Below are 18,465 nucleotides of genomic sequence, written 5' to 3'. Positions count from 1 at the left end.
CAGTTTTTCTGAGTCACGATGAGGCACATAAAGTGGTCTCAATTTGTTCAAAAATGGCAGCTTTTAAACTGTTGCAGGTCAGGATTTATAATGCTTAGTGACACAATGCACTTAAGATACTCTCTTGAACCAGACGAGAAAACATCACGCCACTATCTGTACAATTTCTATGATTTTGTAATGAAAAAGATCCAAGATTATACACAAAACTGCCATCAAAAATCCAAAACTGAAAACGTATGCATAGACTGCAAACCCGAGCGAAACAGAAACACACAATAAACGCCATGCCCTGAGTTCAAGTCAAAGATTGAACTGAATTCCTGTGAAACATTAACATTAACCGCCTGCCCAACATTGCTGCCAGTTCTAAATAAACCGGACAGGAAGCACAGAATATACCAACAAAAATCAACCTGCGATGTGTTTCCACAACATGTACAGTAAATGTAACAGATGTAATATGAAATGGGACAACATTCATGGTGTGTGCATTCAGGAATGCACGTGGATGTGTTCGAGGGCAAACTTGTGGACTGCAGATAAAGATCTAACACACCCTGGTCAAACATAAAACACGAGGCGATGCAGCACTGAAACTCAAGCATGTAATGTGCAGATACAAGAAAGTAGAATGTTTGACTTTGCAGTTCCCTCGATAGCGAGTTTTAAGAGATGCAGTAAAACACTTCATATGTCTGTGCTAAAGCTGAATATATAGTTTGACTATCCTACTCAAACAGAAACTGATTCAGAGCTGTAACTGGGTTTCAGCTGACCTCACCCTGCAGGTATGACTTCACAGAGCAGGTTCATTCACTGGTCAAATAACCTGAACCAGGTGAGGCATCATAAAACACTGAACACACAAACGCTCCTTCCATGAACAAAAAAAGCAAGTGTTGGACTGTAGGTCACTCCGTCTCGAATCTCACATTTTTAGAAGAATTTCTGCTGGATCATCTTGGATTGGCCTGAACTTTTTATAGCATAAACCCCATAAACTGCAGATAACTATGAAGATATCTGTGAAATTTTAGCTTGATATGTCAAATACTTTGTAAGACTTTCTGAGATTTTAAAAAAAAGTCTTTCTACACACTTCCAGCAGGTTTTTTTCTCACATTGAAATTTGAGGATGTTTCAACTACAATATCTCAGAAATGATTAAGAACAATGTTATTTCTAATCGTCATTGATTCAGTGTCTCCTGCCAAAAACGTCGAGTATGAAAAATTAAAAATACGCCCATATTAAACCATTTTCAAAACTACAATAATGTCTTCCTTGGACTAGATCAGCATTTTTGTGTTTTTGTGCTGTCAAACTTGCTCAATCAGTCATCAAAGTTAATCAAAACCCTTATTTTTTTCATTTCTGTGATCAAGTATTTCATATTAAAAAGTATTCTATATGTCTAGTTTTGTATTATTGTGACATGCAGCTACTTATGGCTTTGGAAATATCACTAGTTGACTCCTCTATTATCATTTTTTTTGTTATGAGCTCAAAGATGGAACTTTTCATGACGTCTTCAACAACTTCATGAACAAAAAAATGTAAGAGCCATATTTAATCTGTGGAGGCAAAAAAATGATAGTTAATGAGATTACCTATTTGTCCAGACTTTAGAGACACCCTGTAGTGGAGAAAGACTCACTACAAAGCCTGAAGAAATACTACTAAATTGATTTATATACTCTGACAGTGAGTAAAATCAATTCACATTTGTCAAAAACATGACTATCTTAAGGAAGGAAGGCATCTAAGTGATCTAAGTGCATATTTCAGACTGATGAAGTGATGAAAGCGACACTCGGATGTGTTACGAGGTCCTCTGTCTCGGCATGCAGCCTTCGGCGCTCGTAATTCAGCCTCAGTTTTTAATTAACCGCTGCGTTTTGAAATAGACCACACGTGCGAGGAATGCCGTTAAACCTGGGTCATTCTGCCTCTAATGGCTTTCTCCAATCCGTCAGGCCGTGTTGAGGCAGAAAAAGAAAGGGCATTTGTGTTGGTAATTACAAAGCAAAGCCGTCATCTACGCTCACCTGTAAAACAGACTCAGTTTCTATAAAGACATCCGTGCTTTTCCCCCTCTCTGTGTGGGCCGAACCAGCCATCTTCCACTCGGCTTTCCCCTGCCCCAACTAGCATGAAGAACGGCAGCATTGTATTCGTCCTGTGGTGCATAGCGCTAACTATACCAGCATCTCCACTCTCAGGGTTTTACTATATGCATTTGTAAATGCATTTGTACCTACAGATGCAAGCTATCAGAGGGTGTGCATGAGATGTTAATGCATAAATGACGCTAAAAACCTTATGTAGATGGGCGTAATAGTAGACAAGATGTACTGTGTAGTTGTACTGCATTTTCATTGTCTCCATGTTTGTGCACATCGGTCTGCTACTACCGTTCAAAAGTTTGGTGTCACTCAGAAAGTTCCTAATTTTTGAAAGTAAAGCTTTTTTTTTTCAATGAATACAACATTAAATGAATGATAAATCCAGTCTAGACAATGTTAATGTGGTAAATGACTATTCTAGCTAGAAACAGCTGATTTTTAATGGAATATCTCCATAGGGGTACAGAGGAACATTTCCAGCAACCATCACTCCTGTGTTCTAATGCTACATTGTGTTAGCTAGTGGTGATGAAAGGCTCATTGATGGTTAGAAAACCCTTGTGCAGTTATGTTAGCACATGGATAAAAGTGTGAGGTTTCACGGAAAACTTGAAATTGTATGAGTGACCCCAAACTTTTGAACAGTAGTGTAGGTACGTTTCATTATCCGCCACTTTGATCACATAAACACCCACAAGGATGCTTTAAGAATTGAGATTTTGCATTTCGATGCAAAGTATAGCAGCTGGTTGCAGATTTCAGCAGGTCAGTGAGCCAATTTCCTTCAAATCAAAGCATTTTTATAGACGCAGCACAAGATATCTGGAGAATTCAATAGTGTTGATGGGAAGCAGGTCCAAATCAAAGCATCTCCAAAGTCCAGCATCAATTATTATTTTAATATGAGCTCTTTTACCGTTGAAGTAGCCTCAAAACAATCATTCCTGCTGTTTTCCTGGCACATGTGTACCTTTGTGGACTTGGGAAGATGACAAATTAACATCAGCATAGGTCATTGTGGACACTGAATCCATCTACTGTCTGAGAATTTATGATAATTCACCGAAAATACAGATGCATTTACCTCTGGAATATAAGCATATAGTTGGTTTATCTACACTGTTTTTACTGTTTAGTGATAATATATTGTATGGTCATATAGCATCCTGACACCCTGAACTTCTTACTTATTTTTAAATTTATTGGACCAGATTTCAAGAAACAGGTAAACTTTGACATTCAACATCTCTTACTGGGTATTACACACAGAAGTTGGATTTGTTAATACTTCACAAAGTTAAAGAATTTAAAGAAAATAATTCCCTTTTTAATGTTGGGTACCACCCACACCGGTCTCCATGCACACCCCAAGTTAAGCCTTCAAATCAGGCCACCGAGAGCCCATCAGTTAGGTGAAGGTTCTTGTTTTGTGACCAAAAAGCACAGAAACTGAAGCTGTTCATATGGATTTTGACTGTCGGACACCAGCTGGTTTGTCAGAGGCTGATTACAGCACGCAGGACGAGTCGCAGGTAAACACGGCCGGAGGCATCTTGTATACTGAGTTACGGCAGGAATGCAGCGACGGAGGGAAAAATGTTATTCATTAGAGGAAACATTCCAGATGTCGGAGCGGTGGACGAAAAGAGATGCAAACACCTTCTCCAGCTCTGCACATAAAAAATAGATGGTACAAGACATGAGCACAAGCAAGAATTTGCTGAGTGTCATTTACGGTCTTTGGGTGAAAACACTCACATGACCCTTATTGTACTGATGCTGCAAACAGGTGACCGAGGAGGAAGTGTTGGATATCTATTAACTAAACAACGGGCACAGTTAGAAATAAAGGTATATTTTTGATTAGTTGATCTAAAAAAAAAAAGACCTGATTCTCTCTGAAAATTAGGCAAATAATAGCTACAGTCTGAAAATACAGAATTTATTGAAATTATAGATGTACAGGTGTTTTTCCTTATAAAATATAAGCATAAAGTAGGTTTATTTACACTATTTGTACTGTTTAATGATAATAGTAGTCATACGTCTGTCTGGCATCCTGACACATTGAACTTTTACCTTCGTCTTATTGGAGCAGATTTCAAGAAGAGGCCAAACTTTGAGGCTTACTAATTCTTACAGAGTTTTTACACACAGACGTCATATGTATTTACATTTATACTTTAAATTTAAATAATAATCCAGGCAAGGTAACCTGCATATTCATTCATTATTTCATCCATTCACTAATACTGCAGGAATAAAGCCAACTACAGCTCACTGTTATTGGAGCCGACAGTGTCTGGCTCCAATAATGCAGCATAATCTAGTTAATAATCGACTGACCCAGATACCTGCATGTAGGAGGAGGTAGGAGGCAACTGGAATACGTGTAGGCTTCGTTTTAAAAATAGGAATTTCAGTTTAACTTTGATCAAATGCGGTGACAGATCCTGGCGGTGAAACAAAGCTAATTGAACTGTAGCTTGGTGTGTGTGTGGCCCCTTCACCGAGCCTTTAAACCTTCCATTTCTGCCTCAGATCTGCTGTCAGTGGCCCCGTCATTTACTACACATTCCATAAATACCCCAGCTTCTCCGGGTTCAGAGTCCGGTCCAGATCCTGCACGCTGACCCGCTAAACCGGAGCTCAAATGATCGCAAGAGGTTTAGCGTCATGGAAGCTGTTCTGCAGGTAGAAACTGAAATATGGTGCAGCTAGGATCAGAGCATCATTTATTTATTATCTCACACTGATGAAATTTTAAGTGTTCTGCTGTTTTAAGTACTGGATTTATTCAGGATTGACTGATAGGTCCTTCGAGATGTCTCTTTGACTTTCCCCCTACGATGATTTAACCCCTGAAAATGAGCAAAAATAGCAGAAAATCTCATAGTAAAAGCAAAATGACAGACTTCCTTTTGGGTTTAGAGTATGGCCGCCATTGGCTTTTTTCTGCACCTGAATATGCTGCATATGGCTGCCAAATTTGGTAGATGTAGATGAAACGTCCTGACCGTAGTAATGTTGCAGGTGGCGCTATGGAGCCATTTTTCCCATAAAACATAAAATTTTTCTGCCAGTTCTGATGCGTGTGCAAATTTTCAGGAGTTTTTGAACATGCTGAGTGTATACTTGTTAAAACAATGAGCCTTTCAACCTTCCATTTCAGTGGCCCCGTCATTTACTACCCATTCCACAAATACCCCAGATTCTCCCGGTTCAGAGTCCGGTCCAGATCCTGCACGCTGACCCGATAAACCTGAGTTCAAATGATCGCAAGAGATTTAACGTCATGGAAGCGGTTCTGATCAGAGCATCTACTGGAGGTGACTGCAGTTCGGAAAACAGCTTTTAGTCAATCAAAATAAAACTGTAAAAGTTGACTTCCATCCCCACAAACATTAAAGATTCAGGAAACTTTGCAGTGTTTGGCTAAAGTTAGCACAAAATTGTCACCCTTTTACTTTCTGTTGTTACGAAATTCCTTTATTTTCTCGCATTGATGAACTTTTCTCCTGGTGTATGAGCTGGATTTATTCAGGACTACTGAAGCCAACTATTGCCAATCAAGAAAGACCGTTAACCAATATTTGGAACCGACATACATTAAATATAATGTTTTAACAGTATATGATATCAAAGAACCTGTCATTCATAGCAAAGCTTCCTCTTAATAACTGAAGATGTAAAATAGAAACAGGAGTGGTTAAATTATGTCCTCTGTTTATGTGACTGAGATTTATCAGTTTGTCTAATGCTGTTCTTCTCTACTGTCTTAGCTTTTCATTCCTTTCTGGTTAAAGATTAAAGAATCTGTTTAGCCTTTTAAAATGGGAGAAATACATAGATATTTTATGTCTAAAGAATAAAAATATTTTGTATACACTAGGGCTATTTGCTCAGTTGGTTGCTGATTAAAAAACTCCACAAAAAGTTTTTCTTAATGGTCTAGGGTCCTCTAGTTTCTGAGTAAACTTACTGAAATGGAGGTGCCCGTTGGCTATATTTTGCCAATACATGGCATGCTATGCGATCAGGTTTGTTAGCAAACTGATCAGTTTATTTGCTGGTTTTTGCAGCACATATGAGGTATGAGGTGTGCAGGAGGCCGAAGCAGACAGGAGTGAGTCTGCAGGAAAATATGTAAATTGGAGTTGACGGTTTTAAAGCGAGTCTGTCAGACAGACAGATTTGTTTATGTTTTTAAACAGCTTTAGCCAATCTGTCTGAAAAATATCAGTAAGATAACAGCATTTTATTCACCATTTTCCAGTCCGTAATATTACGGATTGTTTTTGTCCTTAAAGCAAAACTTTAATGGAAAAATGTAGAATCACTGTCAAGGCTGTTTGAACTGAAACTCAGTCATCCTGTTTAGCACAACAAAACGACTGGAACACAAACACTTCTTAAATAGAAATAAGAAAATGGATGAATGTATGACAGTTTCACTTAAACGTATTAAACAGTCACGAAAGCGAGGAAGGAAAAGTTCTGTTGTTGTACATTTACTGAATACTAAATAAATCAGTCTCTAATTCTTACTTATTTATATTCATGGATGTGAATTCATTTATTTCTGCGTGGATTTTATTGCCATGTTACCATCAAAATGACTTGTGATAAACTGAGCAAGGTACTGAATTGATTTTTTTTCTGGCCTTTATCAAAAATACCTGACTGGAAATTTAAAATAACTATTGATACTGACTGAGATAAAACATTGTACTGCGATAAAGTTTCAGTTACATCGCAGAGCCCTACTTACTAGACCCTCCAGAAAAACGCTATTATGCGATCGCATGAATTCCCGCATTAATCACCAAAATGCCGCTGATTATGCGGGGGGTCAATTATTTCCCAAAAGGCCGCATAATGCCCGCAAAACAGCGCATAATTCCCGCAAGAATCTCACATTTCAATGAAAAAAAACAGAAATATGCGGGTCCCGCTTGATTTCACAATTTCCGCATAAAATGAGAAAACTATAATCAATATGAATGGAGTTGTGAGCTAGTTTTTATGTGACGCCCGGCCTGACATCATCAGTTCATGCATTCACACACACACTAGAAGCACGAGCTGATGCGGAGCGACTTTCTCGCTAAATCTAGCGACTTTCCAAAGCGTCCTAGCGACTTTTTTTGTCAAAAGCGACTAGCCACAAATCCAGCGAATTTTTCTGCCGTTTTGGAGACTGACAGGAAAACTCGGATCATTCTGCAGTTACTGTCCTCAACAAGCAGCAGGTGCTGCTGTGAGCTTCTCCCTCCCCCTCCCAAAGCACAGGCTGTCAGTCCAGTAACCCCGCAGCAGTCCCAGTGTCTGATTAGAGGACACATCCCTCTGCGGCCAGACGGCAGGTGAATTGCGCATATTTTTGCATATTTCACAACTATTCGCATACTTTGCAACTTTCCGCAATTTCCCCGCATAAAATGGCATAAAAACCCTGCATATTTATTCGCATAATCAAGGATTTTAGCCCGCATAATCAAGGATTTTTGCCCGCATTTTTCTGGAGGGTCTAACTTGCATTCACTGCTCTTTCGTAAAATACACGCTTAATGTGTAGTTTTACTGAAGCCACACCTGTGCTTTATATAGCCTGGGCCAAGAAAACACACATTCAGATGCTGGCATTTACAGATTGTGCAAGTAGCTCACTGTTGGGTAGAATAGAATAGAATAGAATAACTTCCTTAATCCCCGAGAGAAAATTTGGTTGTTATGGCAGAAAGAGTAGAGTTCCCACCACCATAAATACAGATAAATAATTAAAAATGTAAATAAAAATATACAACAAGAAAAATGCATGTTAGAAATGCATCCTGTAGTCACTGCACTTTCTGGACACTTGTGAGAAAATAAATTCTAAAAAGCCGGCTCAATCGAGCAAAGATCCGTGACTCGTGACTTCATGCCCATTTGTGTTACCATGGTGATTAAATGATGTTGTTTCATTATATAAATTGCTTCTTTACACGACTCAAAAATAGTTCAGTTTTCACACTACAGTCAAGCCAAAAAGACTGCAGTCCAGTTGCAGCCGAATCAAAACCTCTTTTTCACACCGTCTCAGCCTAAATGAGATGTAAAGCATCCTGAACAGAAACAGATAAATCAGATATTCTACAACTTCTACTCACCCAGAATGAAGAGGCCCAGATGTCTAGTCATGGTGGACGTCATTCCGTCGGTCTGGCTGTAACAAACACAAATAACATCAGTTTCAAGAGACGTCAGTGTAGAAAACATCTCATCACAGCTGCCAGTAGAAAAATAGAGACCATGGTTGCTTGTCAACACTGACAGCAAATTTACCACAAACTTTAAGTGTTTCTGTCCAATAAGAAATGCAGTTTATACTCTACACCCATCAGCCACAACATTATGACCACTGACAGGGGAAGTGAATAACATTGATCATGTTGGTTCTATGAGGTGTTCTGCTGGAAAACGCTGGAGTTTGGCATCCGTGTTGATGAGACTTAGACACTGGTCTATAGCCACAGGAAAATGCACCCCACCACATCGCAAAAACATCAAACAATCAGACTCATCTTGAGGAACATGACAATCACCCAAGATGTTGATCTGACCTCCAAACTTCCAAGACCTCATTCTGATCAAGCATCAACAGGATGCAGTGGAACAAGTTTGACTCACAGAACCACTACACAACTCAGAGTACCCAAAGGATCCAACGTCCTGGTCCAGACCCCATAGGACACCCTGAGAGGTCCTCTGGTCCAGACCCCACAGGATACCCCGAGAGGTCTTCTGGTCCAGACCCCATAGGACACCCTCAGAGGTCCTCTGGTCCAGACCCCACAGGACACCCTCAGAGGTCTTCTGGTCCAGACCCCATAGGACACCCTCAGAGGTCCTCTGGTCCAGACCCCACAGGACACCCTCAGAGGTCTTCTGGTCCAGACCCCATAGGACACCCTCAGAGGTCCTCTGGTCCAGACCCAGTGGTTCAGAGCATTATGGACCACATTAAGAGGACCGACACAGTATCAGGCAGGTGGTCATAATATTATGCCTGATCGGTGTAGGTCTTTGTCAGACAGTCGAGGCAGATGGTAACAATGAATAGACTGATTATCTATCAATATTTGGTATTTTTCCAATTATCTGTTATTTTTTTAACCAATGATGGATTGTAATGTCCCAACTACAGATCTATCTGATTGGTTACAGGGCTCCAGACTGTGACCAAAACAATGTTTCTGTCTTACAACCAATGAATTGTACCGACATTACCGTTCAAAGGTTTGGGGTCACCCAGACAATTCCATGTTTTCCATGAAAACTCCCTCTTTCATCCATGTACTAACATAACTGCATAAAGGTTTTCTAATCATCAGTGAGCCTTTCAACACCATTAGCTAACACAATGTAGCATTAGAACACAGGAGTGATGGTTGCTGGAAATGTTCCTCTGTACCCCTATGGAGATATTCCATTAAAAACCAGCCGTTTCCAGCTAGAATAGTCATTTACCACATTAACAATGTCTAGAGTGGATTTCTGATTCATTAAATGTTATGTTCAATGAAAAAACATGCTTTTCTTTCAAGAATAAGGACAATTCTAAGTGACCCCAAACTTTTGAACAGTGGTGTATAATCAGCATTGTCTCTTAAAAAACCCCATCAGTCAATCCCTAGTCTTAACTATGGTCTTCTTTGGTTGCAGTAAATATTATCCATATCATTGTTTCTTCCACGTGTCCTGCTGTGTGGCACTTGGGTTTTCTCAGAGGTTCAAGGGTCTTGATTGTGTTGTGACACCGACGACAGAAACAGACCTCTTGTGTATTCAGGCTCTCCAAACACCAGGATCTGCTCACTGAGTGTCAGGGCCCTCTCCTCATTCCCTCCCTACCTGGCATCCCAAACAAAACCCCCTCCCTTATCCTTTTCCTCCCTGTCTTGCCTCCTGTCTCCCATCCATCCCTTTTCCTCTGCTTTCCCTCACAGCATGGCACCTGAGTGGAGTTCGGCTTCACAGCCGTCTCCACTCAGGTAATCAACCTCCTCCACGAGTCCCGGGCAGCTGGAAGAAATCATCCTGATTACTCACCAAGCAATAAGTACCGGCTCAACACTCCACACCCTGCCAGATTGTTGAAATAGACTTCGCTGTCAGTTCACTCTCTAGCCTCCAGAAAGTTTATTGAAAGTTTTGACGTTTTCTAACGTATATCTCTCCGGCCTTCTTTCAGACCCAGCTGCCCGGGAACTTCCCCACCTGGAACCCTCGCCTGAACCCCCCAACCCATTCGGCACCGGTCCCCTCCCCACTCGGATCCCCCATCCCGCCTGGACCCCCTCCTGGCGCCCCCGACCCGTTTCCCTCCCGGCCGCTGAAGCTGCAGCAGCCAACCAGCTGCTCCCTGCCTCCCGGAGCCCCTCCCGGAACATCACCGGTGAGACGCCGTCTCTGCCCGGCCAATCCAACACCTCAGCCCCCCGGATCGTCAGAGTGCTACGTCTCGAACCCCTCCTCCTCCATCGAACTCTGAGCCCTTTGACGTCTGGCCGCCAGGGATCCCCCACAACCATCTGCGGCACTCCAGTCCCGCCCGGACCACAGACAACCACCGATCCCCGGCCCCCAGACCCACCCAGCCACATCCTCCCTCCACCAGCATCCCCGTTCCTGCATCCCGGTCCCTGCACTCCAGCCATATCCACCCCTGTACAACAAAACCCTTTTTCAACTTCTCCGGTTCTGGTAGTAGTGGCTCTCTGCTCGGGTCTGCCTAGCTAACATGTGACACTGAGGCCCCGTCCACACAAAGACGAAACACTGAACAGTTTCAAAAACGATCGCCATAAAGACGAAGGCGTCTCAGAAAATTTATGCGTCTACACGAATGCACTCTATACGCATGGAAATGCTGTAAAACACATGCCAGACCTCTAGGGGCGCTGTAACGATATGACGGAAACACGCAAACAGAAGAAAAAAACTGTGGGCATGTGCACTTGTGGCAAAAGTTGTAAACAGAGAGCTTCATCAGCACATTTGCTACACTGTACGCCGCCATTGTTGTTGTCGTGGCTGCGTGTGGTGCATGCGTGTCAATGAAGATACGAAACTATGACGCAAGCGTTTCTGAAAAGCAGCGGATCGCCCATACACATGGAGCTGCATAAACGGCGTTTCAAAATCTTTCCACTCTGGAACCCGTTTTCAAAAATTATCGTTTACAGACCCCCAAAACGCCGTCTTCGTGTGGATGATACGCAGATTTGGCAAGAAATTTTTGCGTTTAGACCTCGTTTCTTCTTCATGTGGACGCCGCTTGAAAGGGACTGACCAGTGTATATCCAGCTGTTTGTTTTTGTGTAGAAACACCGACAGACGTGAACACACATTGTTCGCGTCGCACAATGACCCAACGTGACTTCTCAGACAACTAAAGGTGTTTACAGAAAGGAAAGAGAACCGGAGTACATAAAAAGACGGACTCCTTTAAGCGAATGTGTTGCGGCCTGGATGGCTTTCTCAGCCTAAATAAACCACTTAAGTCAGAGGGACGACTGCTTTGTTGCTCCACAAATCAAAGCTCTTCTATTTTAAAGAATTTCTTAAAACAGCTTAACCTTACGCGCTAATCCAGGTCTGCGTTTTTCACACTCAGTTTAGCAATAAGAGCTCTATGGTGACCCGAATTCACATTTTCAAAGCACTGAAGCAGATTCAACATCTCAACGCCCTGCCCAACAGATTTACACATGCATTAGGATTGTTACCGCATCAATAAGATGTTTGTTTCAATGGCTTTGTGTCAGGACGTCTGCAAGGAATTAATCTAAAAAACACAAAATTGACACTAAAGGATCCAAAAATGACACGAAAAGATGAAAAAATGACACTGAAGTTGCAAAAAATGACACAAAAAGATGCAAAAATGATCCCAAAAGATCCCAAAACAACATTCACAATATAAAAAGCCTCACAATATTATAACCACCTTCCTGTGTTGTGTCTCAATTTGGCAGACGTACTCTTGGACTTGATGATGAACCGATTGGTCTAAAGTCAAAGTTCACAGTGGATACAACTACATGTGTTTTTAGGCACAACTCAAAAATTTCTGACCATAATTTAACCCCATAACTCAAGAATAGGACCATATTTTGCATTTTATCAGATACTAAACTGATGACACTTTAGTCGTTTTAGTATCTGTGTTTAAACTGAGGTCATTGTATGGAGCTTGCATGTACCTCGGGTCACAAATAAGGAATTTGAATCTGTATTTTTGTGTATCTCAATGAACTTTAGCATACATGCACACATGATTTTGGATAAAAACGGATGTAAAATGCAGCTTGACTAGTTTTAGTGGACACATACAGCAGCCAGGTGGTAAATCTAGTTTTCCATGGTTGAGTTTTTGAATGCACTTCTATGCTTCAAGTTAGTTTGAATGTAAAATCCACTGCTTGTGTAACGACAAATCATCATAATAAGTGATGGTTTAATTAACGCTATACAAAAGAGTGTGTGTAGTTTCTCGACACAAATGAAGGAAAATGCAAAAATGAAAATGAGAGAAATATGGAAAATGAAAAGAACTGGTTTTTAGAGATACACAAATACACATTTTAAAGAAAACAGCAAAATCAGAGAGAATAGAGTCACTAACTGCAGTTTTTTTCAACTATAACTCAAAAGAAAAGTGCCCAAAATAAGGCTTGGAGAGTCAGGAACTTCTTTTATATCACTTCTGAAAACACACTTTTATGGATTTGCTTTGATTTGAAGTTTACTTTTAGCTTGAATTATTTTTAGTTTTCTATTCTGCCTCATGTCCTGTTTATTTTCTATGTTCTCTCTTGTTTGATTTTAATTTTAGCTGCCTAGTTCTTTGCTGTGTTATTCTTTAATCCTCTCATTTTTGGATTTTTAATGTCTAACTTTTAAGCTTGAATCGAGTTCTATACTACACTAAAAGATGCAAAAATTACCCTAAAAACTCAAAAATGACACTGAAAGACTCAAAAATTACAATGAATATGTATCAATTGACACAAAATGATGTAAAAATGACACAGATGCAAAAATGACCCCAAAATGTCCAAAAACAACACTAAAAGATCCAAAAACGGCACTAAAAGACCAAAATTAACACTAGAAGACGCAAAATTACTCTAAAAATGCAAACAAGACACTAAAAGTTCCAAATACTGCACTGAAAGACAGAAATGGCACTACAAGATGCAAAAATGACACCAAAAGATGCAAAAATGGCACGAAAAGACAAAAATGACAGAAAGTGCATAAATTACACAATAAGATGCAAAAATGACCCTAAAAGATGCAAAAACAACACTAAAAGACAAAAATCACCCAAAAGATGCCAAAAATGACACTAAAACACAAAAAACACATGAAAAGATGCAAAAATAAGACTATAAGATGCAAAAATGACACTAGAGATGCAGAAATGACATAAAAGATTCAAAAATTACTCTAAAAGATGCAAACACAAGTCTAAAAGATGCAAAAATAAGGTTCAGATTTGCAAAAAACAACATTAAACGACAAAAATGACATGAAAATATGCAAAAATGACTTACAAAGAAAAATCCTGAAACCTGTCAGAAGTTAGAAAGCATCACACTATCATGACCACTTTCCTGTGTTAAATCTACATGTTTTTAATGAACTGTGTAATACACCACAAGCCACCTGCTGAAGGAACTGCACTGTTAAACTTTAACAGCTCCACAGTTAAAGGAGTTTACAGTTTGGCCACAATCAACCTACAGGGGCGGCGACGTCACAAGGTCACATTTACTGCTAAACTTTCACCGTAAACGCCACGGAAACCACGGACAACCACCGTCAGGACCAACGGCACCGACTGAGCCCGGCCTGGTACTCACGCTGTCCCGGGTCGCCTCGCTCTCCTCCTGGTCACTCTGCGTCCCCGTAGGCCGACTTCAGCTCCACAGGTTCCTGTATTCTCGCTGCACGTGTTCTAGCCCCGGACCCCGCAGTGTGTACATTTACGCGTGCATGCACATGTGCGGCGTGTATGTGCGCCAGAATGCGTAAAACAAACTCCAAAGCGCAACTGACGGCAGCGATGTAAAAACAGAGGGAACGCCGCCGTCCAATGGGAGCTGAGGGGAGAGACTGTGGGACCCCCTTCATTCCTGTCCTCCCTCTCACTGGGGCACCGGGGTGAATGGGCAGCTATTCTTATTCTAATTCCTCTGTCAGTCCGCGGGCCACTGGCTGAAAGAGGGGAATGGTCTCCAGGCCTTTGGAATGCACCACCCCTTTCTTCTGGACACCGAGGGAAAGTGAGAGAGGCTGAGGAGGCCGGAGGAAGAGGGAGAGAGAGGGAAACTTAAATGAAGAAGGATGAGAAGAAAAGGAATGAGTTAAAGAAAAAAGAGAGAGGAGCGACACTGACAGTGACAGAGAGATATTTGGGGGTAAACTAGGCCACAAACTACACAACATCACAGTAATGAAAGTTTGCAAGAAGAGCAGCAAAAGTTCACAATACGTTTACAATAGAGAGTCAGATTTTAGTTTTTTTGACACAAACTGCTACAGAAATGAGGGATGTGGATCTTCAAGGGCTGATGTCGATAAGTGGTCTTCAGGAAAGGCAGATGACTGATGTTTGGGGTAAATATACACTACCGCTCAAAAGTCTAGGGTCACTTAGAAATGTCCCTATTTTTTTTTCCCAATGAAGATGACATTAAATGAATCAGAAATACAGTCTAGATCAGGGCTGTCAAACTCATTCTAGCTCAGGGCCACATTCAGCCCAATTTGATCTCAACTGACCAGTAAAATCATAAATAACCACAACTCCACATTTTTCCTTTGTTTTAGTCCTATAAGTACATTCTGAAAATGTTCCTGTTTAAGGAATATTTTTACAAAATTTTATGAACAACCTGAATTTTCTGTAGAAAAAATAACTTCAATTTCAACAACATTGTCTCAGTTTATCATTTACACATTACAACTTAAAAAATATTACAAAACGGAGACACAAAATGACAAAAAACAACAAAAGCAAGACAAAAAACAAAAACAAGACAAAATATCACAAAAACAAGACACAAAGTGACAAAAAACAGACAAATGTCACAAACGAGACAAAAAACAACAAATAAAGCAAAACATAAAACAATAAAAATAAGATAGAAAACAAAATATCGGCAAAAAGGAAACACAAAAAGAGAAAAAAAACAACAAAAACAAGATGAAATATGACAAACTGAGACACAAAATGGCAAAAGAACAATATAGCATTTTACTTTACATTCAAAACAACTTGTTTTGGTCCAGAAATAATTTAAATGTAGAATTTTACAAGTTTACAATTTGTTTAACAAATCTGTGGATCCAGACTATAAGCCAAAATCTAATCACTTGGTCCTTGTGTCATTTCTGAGTTTCCCTTAAAATTTCATCCAAATCTGTTAGTCCTGTTAGTTTTGAATAATGTTACAAACAGACAGACGGACAGACAGACAGACAAACCAACACCAATCGTCACATAACTCCGCCGTGTTCCTTGGCAGAGTAGAAATATCAGTCGATATCTGTATGAATTAGACAGATTTCTCAATAGTAGTGCTGATAGGCTAATGTTAATAGCAGTGGACAGAGGAGGATAACTGATTCCCCTTGTTTTCAGTCCTTGTGCTAAGCTAACTAGCTGCTAGCTTCATGTAAATGAAACAGTGTATTTCCAAACTGTGAAACCTCAGTGCAGTCTGATGTGGGCTGAAACTCGGTGGAATTTCACCATTTCAAAAGTCCGATTCAAGCTAAGAATATGAATGTCATGTTAAGTTTTCTCTTTTTATCTCTAAAAAACAGAAAGGATGCGATATTCCACTTGAAACTTCACACAAAGCCCACATCGATTAATTCCACTCGAGCCACTGAAGTAACTCTGGTACAATGACTCGATTAGAAAGGAGAGGAAAAGAGTTTGTGTGGGTCGTGTGCATGCATGTGTGCGAACGTGACGACTAAATAACTGCTGCAGAAAACAAAGTGGCGTTCCCATTCACAGTGACCTCTGACCTCCACTAAAGAGGGAGACGGAGATGCTGAAAATGTCAGACAGAAAGCACAGAAGAGGAAAGTTTAACAACTGGTGGAAGTTCTGGGTCAGACAGCTTCACTCGCTGGAGAATCAGAGGGAGGACTGGAGGACTTTTGCACTTCAAAGTTTGACTGCAGCTCTGTTTGCGTTAGTAATCCTCTCATCTACTTCACCAGCATGAAGTGTGTCCATCTGTTTAGCAAAAACTGTTGAATTATTTATGTTTAATTAGGCTTTTGGTCACTCATTATTATGTGCAATCGATCGGTTAATAATGCTTTTTGGGTGCACATTCCTGGACATTTGCAGACTTTTACTTTATTTAATTGTGATTTAAGATTAACGTGTGACCAAGAAAGTTCTGCTTATTTTTTTGAACATCACAGTTTTAGCAGCATGCATGTTATTTGATTTATTATAAGTGCCCATTTTTATAAGTTTAAGTATTTAAATATTAAACAAAAGTTGAACAGACACCCAACTAAGAAAGGTGAAGCATGAATGGACATTAGCAGACTTTCATTCTATTGGATAGTTGTTAAAGATTAAAATGTGACACAGAGTTTTGCATATTTTTTCAATTACACAGTTTTATGCTGTAAGCAACCCAGTTATTGATGTAATGTATGTTTCTGCTCATATATAAAGATGGACGTAAATATATAACAGAAGGTAAACAACCAACCACCCAGAAAGTTGAAGCATGTACAGACATTTGCAAAATTTCATTCTGTTGGATTGTTGTGAAAGATTAAAATGAAACCAAACAAGGTTTGCAATTTTTGATTATTACACTTTTAGGAAATGCATGTGTTTAGATTTATTAAATGTGCCGGTGTGTATAAAGTGATATGTTTAAATGTATTTAAATATGTAACAGAAGCAAAAAATTGCAACAAAAAAAAGACACTAAAGGATCCAAAAATGAGGAGAAAAGATGCCAAAATGACACTAAAAGATGCAAAAGTGACCCCAAAATATCCAAAAAGAACATGAAAAGATGGAGGAAAAATGACACAAAAAAGCAGAAATGACACTAAAAGATGCAAAAATGGCACTAGAAGACAAAAATAGCACTAAAAGTTGCAAAAATAACTCAAAAATAATGCAAAAATAACACTCAAAGATCCACAAATGACAATGAAAGAAACAACAAATGGCACAAAAAGACACCAATTACACTAAAAGATTCAAAAATCACTTTAAAAAGATGCAAAAATGACACAAAAAACGCCAAATTGACACTAAAAGATACAAAAATTACCCCCAAAAGATCCAAAAATAACATTAAAAGATGCAACAAATGGCACTAAAAGACAAAAATGACACTACAAGATGCAAAAAAAAGACTAATGGACACAAAAATGACACTGAAGATGCCAAGATTTACACACAAAGATTAAAAAATGACACTGAAAGCTCCAAAAATGGCAGTAAAAGAGAAAAATGGCACTAAAAGCTAGAAAAATTACTCTAAAAATGTAAATAATTTTTTGTTTTAGTTTTTTGTTCTATATTAGTTAAAGTTGCTCCATATTAGTTGAGGTTGCTTAAATGAGCTTAAGTTGCTCTATATTGGTGAAAGTTGCTCTAAATGACTTGAGCTGCTCCATATTTGTTAAAGTGGCTCTGAATGAGTTAATAAGGACATTTGTAAGTGACCCAAACTTTTGAACGGTAGTTTAAGTCCCTGCTTCTGCAAATCGATGTATTTAAATGCACAACAGAAGCTGAACAAAGCAGGAGAAAGGTGAAAGAGGGTGTTAATGTTTCCTTGCAGCCAGTCAAAGACCTTGAGCAAAGACTTTGGCATAAATCCACACACATAATCTCTGCAATAAGATAAGAGGAAGCGGTAGAAAGTTCAGTGCCGCTGCTGTAACTCCTGCACAGCGGTCAGACAAAGCCAAAAAATCTCAAGTCCAAACAAAGCCAGGTTCCCATATCCTTTAGCAGCACAACATGATAAGCGCGACTGTGTCTGTGGGTTTTTGTACACTTCTAATGGACGTTAACGTGTTATAAAACATGACCGGGCTGGAAACTGGATCAGATCATTCAGATGAGATCATGGAGGAAGTCTGCTTTTCCTTTTACAGGCAGGTGATTCAATATTTATGCTGCTGCTACGTGCACTGACATCTCGACCAAGTGGTTCCCAACCTATATTTATCTATCTTATGAACTAAAACACCTCCATGACATTCCAGATAGGCTGAT

General features: G+C 39.8%; 1 protein-coding gene across 2 annotated transcripts in view; it reads right to left on the bottom strand.

Moving 5' to 3' along the window:
• Nucleotides 1-18,465, bottom strand: part of lamb2l (laminin, beta 2-like) — a 94,739-nt gene that overhangs the window by 63,404 nt on the left and 12,870 nt on the right. The window contains exons 1-2 of one of the 2 annotated variants that reach the window (XM_022205946.2): nt 14,045-14,334; nt 8,282-8,337 (exon numbers count right to left, since the gene is read on the bottom strand). In XM_022205946.2, the coding sequence (XP_022061638.2) occupies nt 8,282-8,324 (43 nt within the window). In that variant the 5' untranslated portion in view covers nt 8,325-8,337; nt 14,045-14,334. Of the gene's footprint in view, nt 1-8,281; nt 8,338-14,044; nt 14,335-18,465 lie in introns of those variants that run through there. The other variant, XM_051949811.1, reaches the window with a different exon arrangement.

This window comes from Acanthochromis polyacanthus, chromosome 6 (genome assembly GCF_021347895.1).
Source record: "Acanthochromis polyacanthus isolate Apoly-LR-REF ecotype Palm Island chromosome 6, KAUST_Apoly_ChrSc, whole genome shotgun sequence".
Lineage (NCBI taxonomy): Eukaryota > Metazoa > Chordata > Actinopteri > Pomacentridae > Acanthochromis > Acanthochromis polyacanthus.
Note: the sequence above shows the minus strand (reverse complement) of the source record. Positions and strands in the feature narration are given on the sequence as shown.